Source organism: Hyperoodon ampullatus (assembly GCF_949752795.1).
Source record: "Hyperoodon ampullatus genome assembly, chromosome: 1".
Classification (NCBI taxonomy): Eukaryota; Metazoa; Chordata; class Mammalia; order Artiodactyla; family Ziphiidae; genus Hyperoodon; species Hyperoodon ampullatus.
Genome location: NC_136914.1, coordinates 209,571,926 through 209,585,295, shown reverse-complemented (window position 1 = coordinate 209,585,295; position 13,370 = coordinate 209,571,926). Strand labels below are relative to the sequence as shown.

General features: G+C 37.8%; 1 protein-coding gene across 2 annotated transcripts in view; it reads right to left on the bottom strand.

Moving 5' to 3' along the window:
- Window positions 1–13,370, bottom strand: part of MXI1 (MAX interactor 1, dimerization protein) — a gene marked incomplete at both ends in the record, with an annotated part of 96,236 nt that overhangs the window by 39,523 nt on the left and 43,343 nt on the right. For both annotated transcript variants that reach the window (XM_079722218.1, XM_079722219.1), the window contains one exon: window positions 6,090–6,119. In XM_079722218.1, coding sequence (XP_079578344.1) covers window positions 6,090–6,119 — 30 coding nt within the window. The remainder of the gene's footprint in view (window positions 1–6,089; window positions 6,120–13,370) is intronic.

The following is a 13,370-nucleotide window of genomic DNA, read 5'->3' as shown; positions in this document are numbered from 1 at the left end:
CTCTAGTTGCACTAGGAAGCCAGTGGAGGATTGTAAACAGAAATGGCATGACGTGATATATCCTTTAAGAAGATTACTCTTGCTGCTATGTAAAGAATGAAATGTAAGTAGGAATGAATAGTAGCAGTTAACGGAAAATAATATTCTTTCTTTACACTGTTTCTTAGTCTGCTCCGTCCCTTTCTATTCCTAATTCCATCAACGGAATGCTGGTTCTTATATCCTTCTCCTACCTTGGCTGCTTCAGAATATCCAAACCAGTCTCCCTGATTTCACAGCTAGAGTATGTGTGCGTATAGGCGCATGTCTGTGCGTGCGTGTGTGCGTTTGTATGTGTATGTTTTGATCAACAGTCTCAAAAACTCACTACTACCAACAAAATAAGATCCAAATTCCTTGGCATTCAATAACACTGCCGTCTAATATCAAACCACCTTTCTGGCCTCATTTCCCAACACCAATTTGAAAGACTCTACTCTTCCACTATATATGGTCTACGCACTCTTTCCTGGACAGAGCTTATGATGCCACTGCTTCCATGGCTCTGACCCCTTTCCTTATTCTTTCCTTAGATTCAAAGTCTCTCTCTTCCTCATGGCTCAGGATACATTCTCCTTGACTATCTGGGCAGTAGCTGTTTGACTATGACCACAGCATTTTTACATCACAAGCCAGTATACACAAGTTTCACAATTCTACATTTAACTTTACTTCAAGCAACGCACTTTGGTATCTTCTATTCTATGCTACTTCTTTTTCAAATGACTCACTAAAATGACTGCATAGACTACTTAATGGGTTTCAACCTTCAGTTTGAAAAACAATTTTAATGCATCCTTCTAGACATTAATTGTTAACATATCAGACATATCCTGGTATTGAAAGAGGCAACTTATAACTACCAAACTACAATGGCCTTAACCTTAAGGATAGGACAGGGTATCTTATACTTCATTTTATGTACCATGATGCCAAACACAGTATTTATTAATCCTTACTGAAGAGAAAGACTGATATTACATATAGCTATCATATTTATGATCAGATAGGATGATTGACTGTTTTGTGTTCCCATCAACTTGTTTCAAATTGTAGTTATGATGGTCAAAATGACTAGTTTTTAATAACACTTTGATCTATACTTTCTGCCTTCCTACCTTACAGGATTAAACAATGGTTTTGCATAGTGGGAGAACACAGTAAGTACTCAATAAGTGCTCATTTCCACCATTCCTTCAGAGGTATAAGAAAATCTCTATATGGAGGACACCTATTACCATTCACTGGGCATGCTTCTCTTTTATCACAAATACTCGGGGTACTTCTGCTCTGCCTAGGAAGGCATTGTAAGTCCAGTGTCCTCATGTGGTCCTTTCAGCTTTGCCAAAGTGGGGATAAGAGTAAGCCTTTTGTTTCAATGGAATGACAACTATTAAGGTTAAACGGCCTCTCCTGCTGTCAGCACTAAGGTTCTTGATCATTAAAGTCCTATTAAAGTTGTTGACTCTTTCAAAAACATCTTCAGTAATTTGAATTAAGAAAATGAAAAAGCAATGAAGTGGTCTAAAATCTGTACTGAATGGTTTCTTCTCTGGCAAAGGACCCAACTTATAAGATAAGCCAATGGGGCAATGTATATTCTTAATTTTCAAATCTCAAAGACTCAAAAGTAAAATTAACTTCACCATGAGATGATTCACAGAGGCTGCTGAGGAATGCGGAACAGCTAAAGGCACTCTACTTCCCTTTACTTCTACCTCCTGAGCCTGTTACGACCTCTTATAGGTCTAGAGGGACAGGGTGAATACACAGGTAACAAATGTTCTGTACCACCTAGACCAGGCTCAGTGTAACCATCAAGGTTTTAGGCAGAAAAAGAAACCCAGGACCTGTCCAAGAAAGAATCTGAATTTCTTTATCAGGTCTGAAACTACCTAAAAGCTCCCTAGTGGGCTATAGGCATCTTGGGGTAATTGTGGGCCAGAGCAAACTACTCTGTGCTCGCCAGACCCTCTGAAGTCTGGGAGTACGAACCTCAACATTTGTTGGCTATTGTCTCCTCAAGGCCAGACCCAGGGCTTCAACAATCTTAGGGCTCTGTTTAAGATAGCCATCTGGGGACTTCTCTGCTGGCACAGTGGTTAAGAATCTGCCTTCCAGTGCAGGGGACACGGGTTCGAGCCCTGGTCCAGGAAGATCCCACATGCCGCAGAGCAACTGGGCCTGTGTGCCACAACTACTGAGCCTGCGCTCTAGAGCCCACGAGCCACAACTACTGAGCCCCAGTGCCACAACTACTGAAGCCCGTGCGCCTAGAGGCCATGCTCCGCAACAAAGAGAAGCCACCACAATGAAAAGACTGCGCACCGCAATGAACAGTAGCCCCCGCTCGCTGCAACTAGAGAAAGCCCGCAAGCAGCAACAAAGACCCACCTCAGCCAAAAATAAATAAATAAATAGATAGATAAATAAAAAAAAAAAGATAGCCATCTGGAATTACTCTGTCATTCACTAACAATTTTAAATCATCTACTTTAATTCTCACTGCATTGCCCCAGTAAAAAAAAAACCCACTAACTTGGAGTAGCTTTATATGCAAGATTTTAGAACTAAGCTTTTTAAAAAACTTTTGATATGAACATATTGTATGTAGAGCGGCAAAATTTCAAAAATATGACTTGCTTCAGGAATATCTTTTCAGAATGAAAACAAAATCAAATCACTCTTTTGACAGTGAATTACTTTCCTCATATAAGCTCACACTCAAAAGCAAATGAAAGGTAAAGCCAAAATTCTATTTATTTTAAAGGGTGCCAAATCTATGTTAACTTTTTATTTACTATGTCAAATAAAAACACTGCCTTAGAAAAAAGGATCATTAAATAGAACTGGGTGGGGGCCTAAAAAGTGTAATAGTAATACAGGCTTAAAGATTAAAAATATTCTTGTGCTGCTTTCCTGCTCTTTGGCTAAAACATCCCCCCACCCCTCCCTTTAAATCATCCTGTGTCTACCAATATTTGTTTTCTTGTTAGATCCACTTTTCAGAAGTGAAGTATAGGTTATTCAATTGGATTCTTCCTTTAACACTCATCCTCTGACACATTCCACTAAATTAGAGATTTATTTATATTGATAAATATCCCTTTAAAAAACAAATACATCTTGGAAAGGTTAATTCTATATTACCTTTCAACCTCAAAGAAGAGAGGGAGGGAGGACGAAAGAACAGGAGGGAAGACGGGAGAGAGGAGAAGACGTAATTTGAGAAATAAAGACACTAGGACTATCAGAAGAGGACAGAAAAGGATGAGTGAACCATGCCTTAAGAGAGGTAGGGTAGGAAACCAGCCAGAAAGTCTCAGACCTAAGTAAATAAAATGGGAACAAAAAGCCTTCACTGGAGAGAGCAGAGATCAGGTACAGTCCAGGTGATAAAAGCCACACATGCTACTCCAGTGCTATAGACAAATACTAGATTAAACAATTTACAGGGCATATCAAAGTGATACTATGGGTGATAAGCCTATCAATAAGTCAGAATTGATAGACAGAATGCATTGAATGAAGTTTACTCAAAGGTTTTAAAAGCTCAATTCCAAATACTTTACTAAACAGTCTCTTTACTCGCGTGTTAAACAAAGGTTTTTGCTAGATTTCCAATGAGGGTCTCCCAAGGGCCACATTCATGTGGGTGAAATAATTATAAAAGCCACATGTTTATCAGTATTTAAAACATATGGCCCAAAAATACACTCTGTGCTCTAAAGGTCAAGAGAAGGTTTTATTTTTAGTATCTTCAAAGCTGTTATTTCTTAGTCCTTTTGCCATGTTTAAACTAGCCAGATACTTCCTTTAATATACTAGAAATATAAGACAGAAAAGAAACTCTTTAAAATAAAACATTTCCTGCCAAACTGCTTTGCCTCAAACTAGCAAAACATTTTTGACTAGACCACTGAACTTTGCTCCAGTTTTATCCTTCATTCAGTATTAAAGCTACCATCTACTATACATGCATCAAATGCTAGACACCAAGAATACAAAACTGAACAAAACAGAATCCCTACCTTTGAGGTAGTCATAGTCATTTGGCAGAAAGAGACATATAAACAGATAATTATAAGACTACCTGATTAAGTTTTACAATAGGAGATATGAACAGAGCATTGTGCAAATAAAGTGGTAAAAGCCACTAAGTCAGCCTGGAGGAAAATGCTAAGCCTCTTCAAGAGGATTTGACATTTAAATTCATCTGCAATGAGGCAGTTGGGTTAGTCAATATGCAAGGGCCCTTCTATTTAAAAAAGGGCAGGACAAAAAGTTGAAGGTCAAAGAGATCTTGTTTGTCAAAAATGTGTGGTACACCCAGCTATTCTACTTCTGGGTATTTATCCAAAGAACAGGAAAACAGTGATTTGAAAAGATATATGCACCCCGATGCTCATTGCAGCATTATCTACAGTAGTAAAGATATGGAAATAACCTAAGTGTCCATCAATGGATTAATGGATGATGTGGCATGTGTATGTATGAGTGTATACACACACACACACACATACATGCACACGAGGGAATACTACTCAGCCATAAAAAAGAATGAAATTCTGCCATTTGTGACAACACGAATGGACCTTGAAGGTATATGCTAAGTGAAATAAGCCGCGTAGAGAAAGACAAATACCTATGATTTCACTTGTACGTGTTATCTAAAAAAACAAAACAAACAAAATAAAACAAAAACAAACCTATAGATACAGAGAACAGATTACTGGTTACCAAAGGGGAAGGAGGTTGTGGGGCAGGGTGCAATGGATGAAGGGGGTCAACTGTATGGTGATCACTTTTTAGTGCATACAGATGTCGAATTATAGTGCTGTACATCTGAAACTTATATAATTTTAAAAATGGCTAATATAAACAATTCCAGTTTGTTGCTTATTACTTTAACCTCTGTACTAAAAAGAGAATATTTAGTCATTTAATCCTCATCTTCTCCCCCAAACTTGTCCCCTTCCTATATTCCTTTTTCTAGTAAATGATAATACAATCTAAAACTTAACCTTCCATAGCCAACTAATCACCAATTTCTATTGATTTATATTCCATACTATTTCTTTATTCTGTCTATTTCTATCTCCAATGGCTACCATCATCTCTTACCTTGGAGATTTCCAATGGCCTCCAAAGAGTTTTCTTGTCTCTGAGATCCCTTCTGCCAATCAGCCAATTCTTTATACTGTAGCCAAAGTGATCTTTCCAAAACCCAAATCTGATCATATGACAACCCACCTTAAAATCATTCAACTGCTCCTTACTGCTCTCAGAAAAAGTCCAAACTCTTCAGCATAATTGTCAACATCTGGCCTGGCTTGCCTCCTGTTACCATCTTTTATATTCATACTGAACCTCTTGCAGTTTCCTCAATAACCAGTGCTCACTATCCTCTGGAAAGCCTCCCAAGACTCCCTCAAGAGAGAATCAGGTGACCTTCAAAAATGATCTTTCAGCATCCTCTGCTTCTCCACCATCATACTTACCACACTATACAGTATTTTAATTACTTATCTTTCTCTCCCAGGAAGCTAAAAATTCCTTAAGGTCAGAAACTGCCTTACACATTCTTGTATTTACTATGTAAAGCATTATGCCTGCCTGGCACTAACATATAGATGGTGCAAGATAAAGATTTGTTGAATGCATGAATGAATGAATGAATGAATGAACTGCAAAGAAAGAGAAATTCAATATCCTACAATTTGCCATAATAGTTATTAGCTACATTACAGAAACCTAATCCTTTAGCAAGACCATATTTAAGCCAGGAGCCTATCACAATTAACCCGTTGAGACAGAAATAAAGAACGCTCAACATAAACTCAAAATTCAAATAAACTTAGAGTATATTTATGTCTTCCAGTTTAGATAGCGTAAGCGGACTATTTTTTGGAGAGAATACACATATATCAGAACCATGATATGTTACACATGTAAAAAAGTTATAACTACATATGCAATATATTTTCACAGGTAAAATGTTGAGTTTGCTTTTTAACATATATGAAAGCTGCACCTCATCACTGACTCACCGATTCTTTTCCAGCTCATTGTGTGTAGACCTAAAAGGCAGGAAAAAAGGGGGAAAAAAAGAGTATTAGCCATGTTTTGTTGCTGAGGCTATAGAAAGGGGGATTAGTTTAGGTACTGCTAAATAAATTCACCCAGTTAATTTATTTAACAATGCAATACATGGTCAGACTTCTATCTATCTCACTCATCAAGAAGAAATAGTCTATGTTCATTAAGACTGTTCATTGAGGTATACTGTTTTCAGTTAACAACTCTAAATATTTTGAAATTAGGATCTCATTATCATTTTTAATAAAATTGATACTAGCAAGTATTCTCTTGCCTACTTCTAGGGTCCTACGTTTTACTGATTTGTAGACATCATATTAGAAATTTTAATTCAAACATAATCCCATTTTTTTTGTTTAAAAAAAAAAGGTATATGTACTTCTGTGTCCTCTTCTATCTCCACTTACTTACTCCTAAACATAGGGAGAGAAAAAGTTTTGGCCACCACAGAAGCTGAAACAGGCTTGCCTTATTGCTAAGTGATACAGACAAATTCAAGCCTTCCTTCCTTGAATGTGAAACATAAATCAAAAAAAGTTATACAAGGGAAAAAAATAACATGAACAGAAGAAAATAAATTAATAAAATAAAAAACACATGTTTAAAAGACTGGGAGGATACACCTCAAAATGCTAACAAAGTCTTCTATTTGTGACTTTTTTTCATTTTACTTATTAGTATTTGTTATAATAATACTTACCATCAATTGAACAAGCTGAGTGTCTGCTAAACAGTTAACATACATTACCTCATTTTATCCTCCAAACAACCCTCGTTTTATAAAAAAGAATACTGAGGTTCAGAGAGGTAAAGAGACATGCTCTTGTCCCAAGAATATAAGTCGCAGCCATGATTTAGGCCTACGTCTTTGTTACTCCAAACCCCAAGTTCTTAACCACTCAGTGACAAGCAATACTGAAGAGAGGTTAAAGGCACAGACTCTAAGGCCTGACTGACTAGGTTCAAATATTGTGTGGCCTTTTAAAAGTCCCTTCATTTCTCTGTGCTCAGTTTTCTCATCTACGAAATAGGAAAAATAACAGTACTTGCCTCATATGATTGTTATGAGGAATAAACAAGTTTATGCTGAACATCAAAATATAACAAACTCTACCTAAAGTTAGCTACTATTAGAATTATGTTATACTAAGTTCTCTTGAATAGACGTATTACTTTTACAATAGTTTAGCATTAACAATAACGGAATTTTATAAAGGAAAATTTAAGTTCCTGTCATCAGAACTGAAACTTTAAGCATTTAATATATTCTGGTTAATGTCAAAAGCCTTCAGATTATTACATTACTGATTACTTTAATCTGATTTATTATTTTAATGGATATTTAATAATCAAATTTCTAAATTTTAACAGTAAGAATATTTTTGTCAGTCTCATAATTTGTGGAAATTTTACCCACTGTCTTAGTTCAAGAGCCAAAAGGCTTCTTTGAATTACTGTCTACTGTCCACCTTTTGCTTTCTTAGCAGTTTCATAAGGTCCAAGTGACACAGGATGAAAAAGACTGATGTTCATTTTCTTTTTTTTTTTTAAAACATCTTTAATGGAGTATAATTGCTTTACAATGGTGTGTTAGTTTCTGCTTTATAAAAAAGCGAATCAGCTATACATATACATATATCCCCATATCTCCTCCCTCTTGCGTCTCCCTCCCACCCTCCCTATCCCACCCCTCTAGGTGGTCACAAAGCACCAAGATGATCTCCCTGAGCTATGTGGCTGCTTCCCACTAGCTATCTATTTTACATTTGGTAGTGTATATATGTCCACGCCACTCTCTCACTTTGTCCCAGCTCACCCTTCCCCCTCCCCGTGTCCTCAAGTCCATTCTCTACATCTGCGTCTTTATTCCTGTCCTGCCCCTAGGTTCTTCAGAACCATTTTTTTTTTTAGATTCCTAATATATGTGTTAGCATACGGTATTTGTTTTTTTCTTTCTGACTTACTTCACTCTATATGACAGACTCTAGTTCCATCCACCTCACTACAAATAACTCAATTTCGTTTCCTTTTATGGCTGAGTAATATTCCATTGTATATATATATATACCACATATTCTTTATCCATTCACCTGTCAATGGACACATAGGTTGCTTCCATGTCCTGGTTACTGTAAACAGAACTGCAATGAACATTGTGGTACATGACTCTTTTTGAATTATGGTTTTCTCAGGGTATATGCCCAGTAGTGGGATTGCTGGGTTGTATGGTAGTTCTATTTTTAGTTTTTTAAGGAGCCTCCATACTGTCCTCCACAGTGGCTGTATCAATTTACATTCCCGCCAACAGTGCAAGAGGGTTCCCTTTTTTCCACACCCTCTCCAGCATTTACTGTTCGTAGATTTTTTTTTTTTTTTTTTTTTTTTTTTGCAGTACGCAGGCCTTTCACTGTCGTGGCCTCTCCCGTTGCGGAGCACAGGCTCCGGACGCGCAGGCCCAGCGGCCACGGCTCACGGGTCCAGCCGCCCGACTGCATGTGGGATCCTCCCAGACCGGGGCACGAACCCGTATCCCCTGAATTGGCAGGCGGACCCTCAACCACTGTGCCACCAGGGAAGCCCCTGTTTGTAGATTTTTTGATGATGGCCATTCTAACTGGTGTGAGGTGATACCTCATTGTAGTTTGATGTTCATTTTCAAGAGATTATCTTAATAAAAAAAAACACCTCTCTCTCTCTCTCTCTCTGGAGATGTAAAAAAAATCTCAGGATGCTTTAAGAGTTCAGACAAATTAATGGCAAGGATATGTATGACTCAGATGGGAGAAACAATAAAAACACAGCATTTTTAGTATAACACAGACTCAGACTTCAAAACTCAATAAATTACAACCAAATCTCTAACACATATAAGTATTTATAAAAAGGTTTAAGTTCTTTTTTGTTTGAATGAAATGTCAAAGTAAATCAATAAGTTAGAAGAGGGAAAAGGTGTATTTTAAAGAGATTTAAAGCAAAAAAATATTGTCCAAAATTTGAACGTGTAATCAATAATAAAATTTTCCACGCACCCCCTCTTAGTAAGTTTTGGTTTAATTGCCTTAATCTGAGAAGAAAACTCAGAACAAGTAAAACAAAAACAATGAAATACTATAGTAAGGGGACCTCCCTGGTGGCACAGTGGTTAAGAATCTGCCTACCAATGCACGGGACATGGGTTCGAGCCCTGGTCTGGGAAGATCCCACATGCCTTGGAGTAACTAAGCCCATGCTCCATAACTACTGAGCCTGTGCTCTAGAGCCCACAAGCCATAACTACTGAGCCTGAGTGCCACAACTACTGAAGCCCGCGTGCCTAGAGCCCGTGCTCCACAAGAGAAGCCACTGCAATGAGAAGCCCGCACACCGCAACGAAGAGTAGTCCCTGCTCGCCGCAACTAGAGAAAGCCCAATGAAGACACAACGCAGCCAAAAAATTTAAAAATTAATTAATTAATTTAAAAGAGCGAGAGAGAGAGAGAGAAGCAGAGATAAAAAAAAAAAAAAGAAATACTACAGTAAGTAATAAATGGAAATAATCTATTTAGAGAGACGAAGACTATGTTCCGTATACTTATTTCAAACAGTCTGGCATCCCACATATGGCATTAAATGCAAAAGATATATATCCGGGCTTCCCAGGTGGCTCAGTGGTTGGGAGTCTGCTTGCCGATGCAGGGGACGCGGGTCCGTGCCCCGGTCTGGGAGGATCCCACGTGCTGCGGAGCGGCTGGGCCCGTGAGCCATGGCCGCTGAGCCTGCGCGTCCGGAGCCTGTGCTCCGCAACGGGAGAGGCCACAGCAGTGAGAGGCCCGCGTACCGCAAAAAAAAAAAAAAGATATATATCCAAAGATAACCAATTGCTGAGTTCCAGCATTATATTGAGCCTACTATCAAAGCTAGCACCAAAAGAACATAATCTGAACCACTGCTGTGAACAAAATTAAAACAGCAGGTTCTTCCCACCTCTCTGATTTTTCTTTTTTTTTTTTTTTTTTTTTTTTTTTTGTGGTATGCGGGCCTCTCACTGTTGTGGCCTCTCCCGTTGCGGAGCACAGGCTCCGGATGCGCAGGCCCAGCAGCCATGGCTCACGGGCCCAGCCGCTCCGCGGCATATGGGATCCTCCCAGACCGGGGCACGAACCCGTATCCCCTGCATCGGCAGGCGGACTCTCAACCACTGCGCCACCAGGGAGGCCCCTCTCTGATTTTTCTTTATTATCTTCTTAAAAAATATAAAATGATAGCTAAGTATATGAACTTTTCCACCAAACCAGAAAATGTATGCCATATCTAGTTATACCACTAGTAAAATTGAACAAGATTTCCAAATACCAAGAAGCAAAAATGATCATATATGTACTAATCTTTATCATATTGCCGTATTCTTCCAATTTAAAAAAAATGCATCAGTAGTGTTTACTCCTATTTTGATGACTTTTTTGCCTCTAATATCAAGTCAACAAATACCGCATATCTTCAATGTTCAAAATTGGCTTAAGCTGCAAGGAATCAGAGACAGTCTCTAGCTGGTAGATTAAGACATTTACAGGAATAATTATAACTCAAGGCAAAACAAATATATTAAGAAATGTACAAAGTGTTGTGGGAGTTTAAAGGATGCAGAGTTTACATACAAATGGGGCTATCAGAAAATGGGGCTTTAGAAAAGGGGACATTTGGTCTGCAGCTTACATGATGAGTACATTTGCTACTACTAGAAACCAGACCTGGTAGGGAGAAGACATTCCAAGTGGAAAGGATATAGCACAAGCAAACAAGCAGAGTTGAGAAGTCCAAAGCAAAACCAGAGAACAAAAATGGAAAAAAGCCCTGAGTTTAAATATTAGTCCTATCATTCACATTAGCTGTGGAACTTTGAACAAATTATTTAACCTCTCTAATTAACAGTTTTCTCGTTTGTAAAACTGGAATAATACCACATGCCTTGGCTGGGTTACTGTGAGAATTAGAGAATAATGTAAAAGCATCAGCACCTAGTAAGTATTCAGTAAATGTTAGCCACTGCAAATATTCTTATTATTTTTAACAAGACTGAAAATATACTACCTAAAACAATGTTAAACATATTACATGGGGCAACAAATTGAGAGGTTCTTAGTAACACTTGGAATTAGCCTGGAAACAACCAACCAACCATAATGATTAAAAAAGAAACTGTACCAACAGCCACTATGGAGAACAGTATGGAGGTTCCTTAAAAAACTAAAAATAGAACTACCATATGACCCAGCAATCCCACTACTAGGCATATACCCTGAGAAAACCATAATTCAAAAAGAGACATGTACCAAAATGTTCATTGCAGCTCTATTCACAATAGCCCGGAGCTGGAAACAACCTAAGTGTCCATCATCGGATGAATGGATAAAGAAGATGTGGCACATATATACAATGGAATATTACTCAGCCATAAAAAGGAACGAAACTGAGCTATTTGTAATGAGGTGGATAGACCTAGAGTCTGTCATACAGAGTGAAGTAAGTCAGAAAGAGAAAGACAAATACCGTATGCTAACACATATATATGGAATTAAAAAAAAAAATGTCATGAAGAACCTAGGGGTAAAACGGGAATAAAGACACAGACCTACTTGAGAACGGACTTGAGGATATGGGGAGGGTGAAGGGTAAGCTGTGACAAAGCGAAAGAGAGGCATGGACATATATACACTACCAAACGTAAGGTAGATAGATAGTGGGAAGCAGCCGCAGAGCACAGGGAGATCAGCTCGGTGCTTTGTGACCGCCTGGAGGGGTGGGATAGGGAGGGTGGGAGGGAGGGAGGCGCAATAGGGAAGGGATGTGGGAACAGATGTGTATGTATGACTGATTCACTTTGTTATAAAGCAGAAACTAATAAAAAAAAAAAAAAAAAGAAACTGAAGGAAAAGATAGGTGTTTTGATCATTTAGTCGGCTGTGAGGACAGTATAAGATTTAAGGTATGATGTCTAATTATACGTACAAGCAGAAAATAACGATCCAAACAGTGCTAGCAAACAGAGAAGTTGAACGCATCACATCCTAGCACACTCAGAAACAACCGCTTTGCTTCCCTGAGCCTATATGCCTGACCAAGCCCTTCCAATAATATGCCATTAAAATAACCCATTATGATAAATTCCCTATAAAGCTGAGATGTTCTGAATAATCCATCTGGTTAGCACACCTTTCTTCTCCAAACAAAAATACACCTCTGAGAACAAACACTATGAACTGTCTTCCTTTCAGACACCCTTACTCTGAATGCTTAACAACTTCCAAGGACAGGGATAAAGACATTTCTATCATTTTATCATCAAATCACAGGTAATCTTTTTCGCAAATACTATCCCTTTAAGAGACACGCTAACGCATTCTCTGTTTGAGTGGGAGTCATTATCTCAACCAAATCTGTGATTTCTCACTGACTACAGCACTGCTCTAACATGTAAACTTTTAATTCTTTAGGGTGCAGTTTGGTGGCAGTCAATGAAATGAAGCGAAGAACTGAAACTGCACAAAATGGTACCATTTGGCTCAAGAGTAGTACCACCATGGAAGGAAAATAAAAGCCTCCGTTCCCAGAATTAATATTCTCTTCCAACAAAAGAAAAGACTTCTATCTTTGTTGGATTAATGAGCCAACCCCTAATTTGTTAACATTTTCATTTCACTTATTTTCTAATCCTAAAGTGCCTAATGGATGTTGTCCTCCACACAATGAAAAGAACACATTCTATGATGCTAAATGAATATTTTCTAACTGTATCCTAAAGCTTAAACTTCAGCTATGTTAGAGCAGGGGGTCTCTGAAGTATATACCTAAAGGGGGTTGAAAAATAATTGGCTCAATAGTGAAACTTCTATTTATGTTTATTCTTCTTCTTAAACTTTATTCTGTGTTTATAAAATATTAGTACAGTAATACATGTATACAATTATCAACACATAGAAATATATTAGGTATACAGAATTTTTTTGCTGCTAGTGGTATATAATAAAGTGGTCAATAAAGTTTGAAGAACACTGTAATAAAAGAAAATCATGCCTATTTCAATAAAGTAATTCTTTCAAAGAAGTAGTTTTGTACATTTATTTCTATCACAAGTACATATTTTTTAAAAAACATTAAAGACAGTAAAACTTGAATACTGCACACTTTTAGGGAAAATGCCTCATAAGAAACGTACTACTTCTTCCATAACAATAACAAAAAAACCCCACCACAAT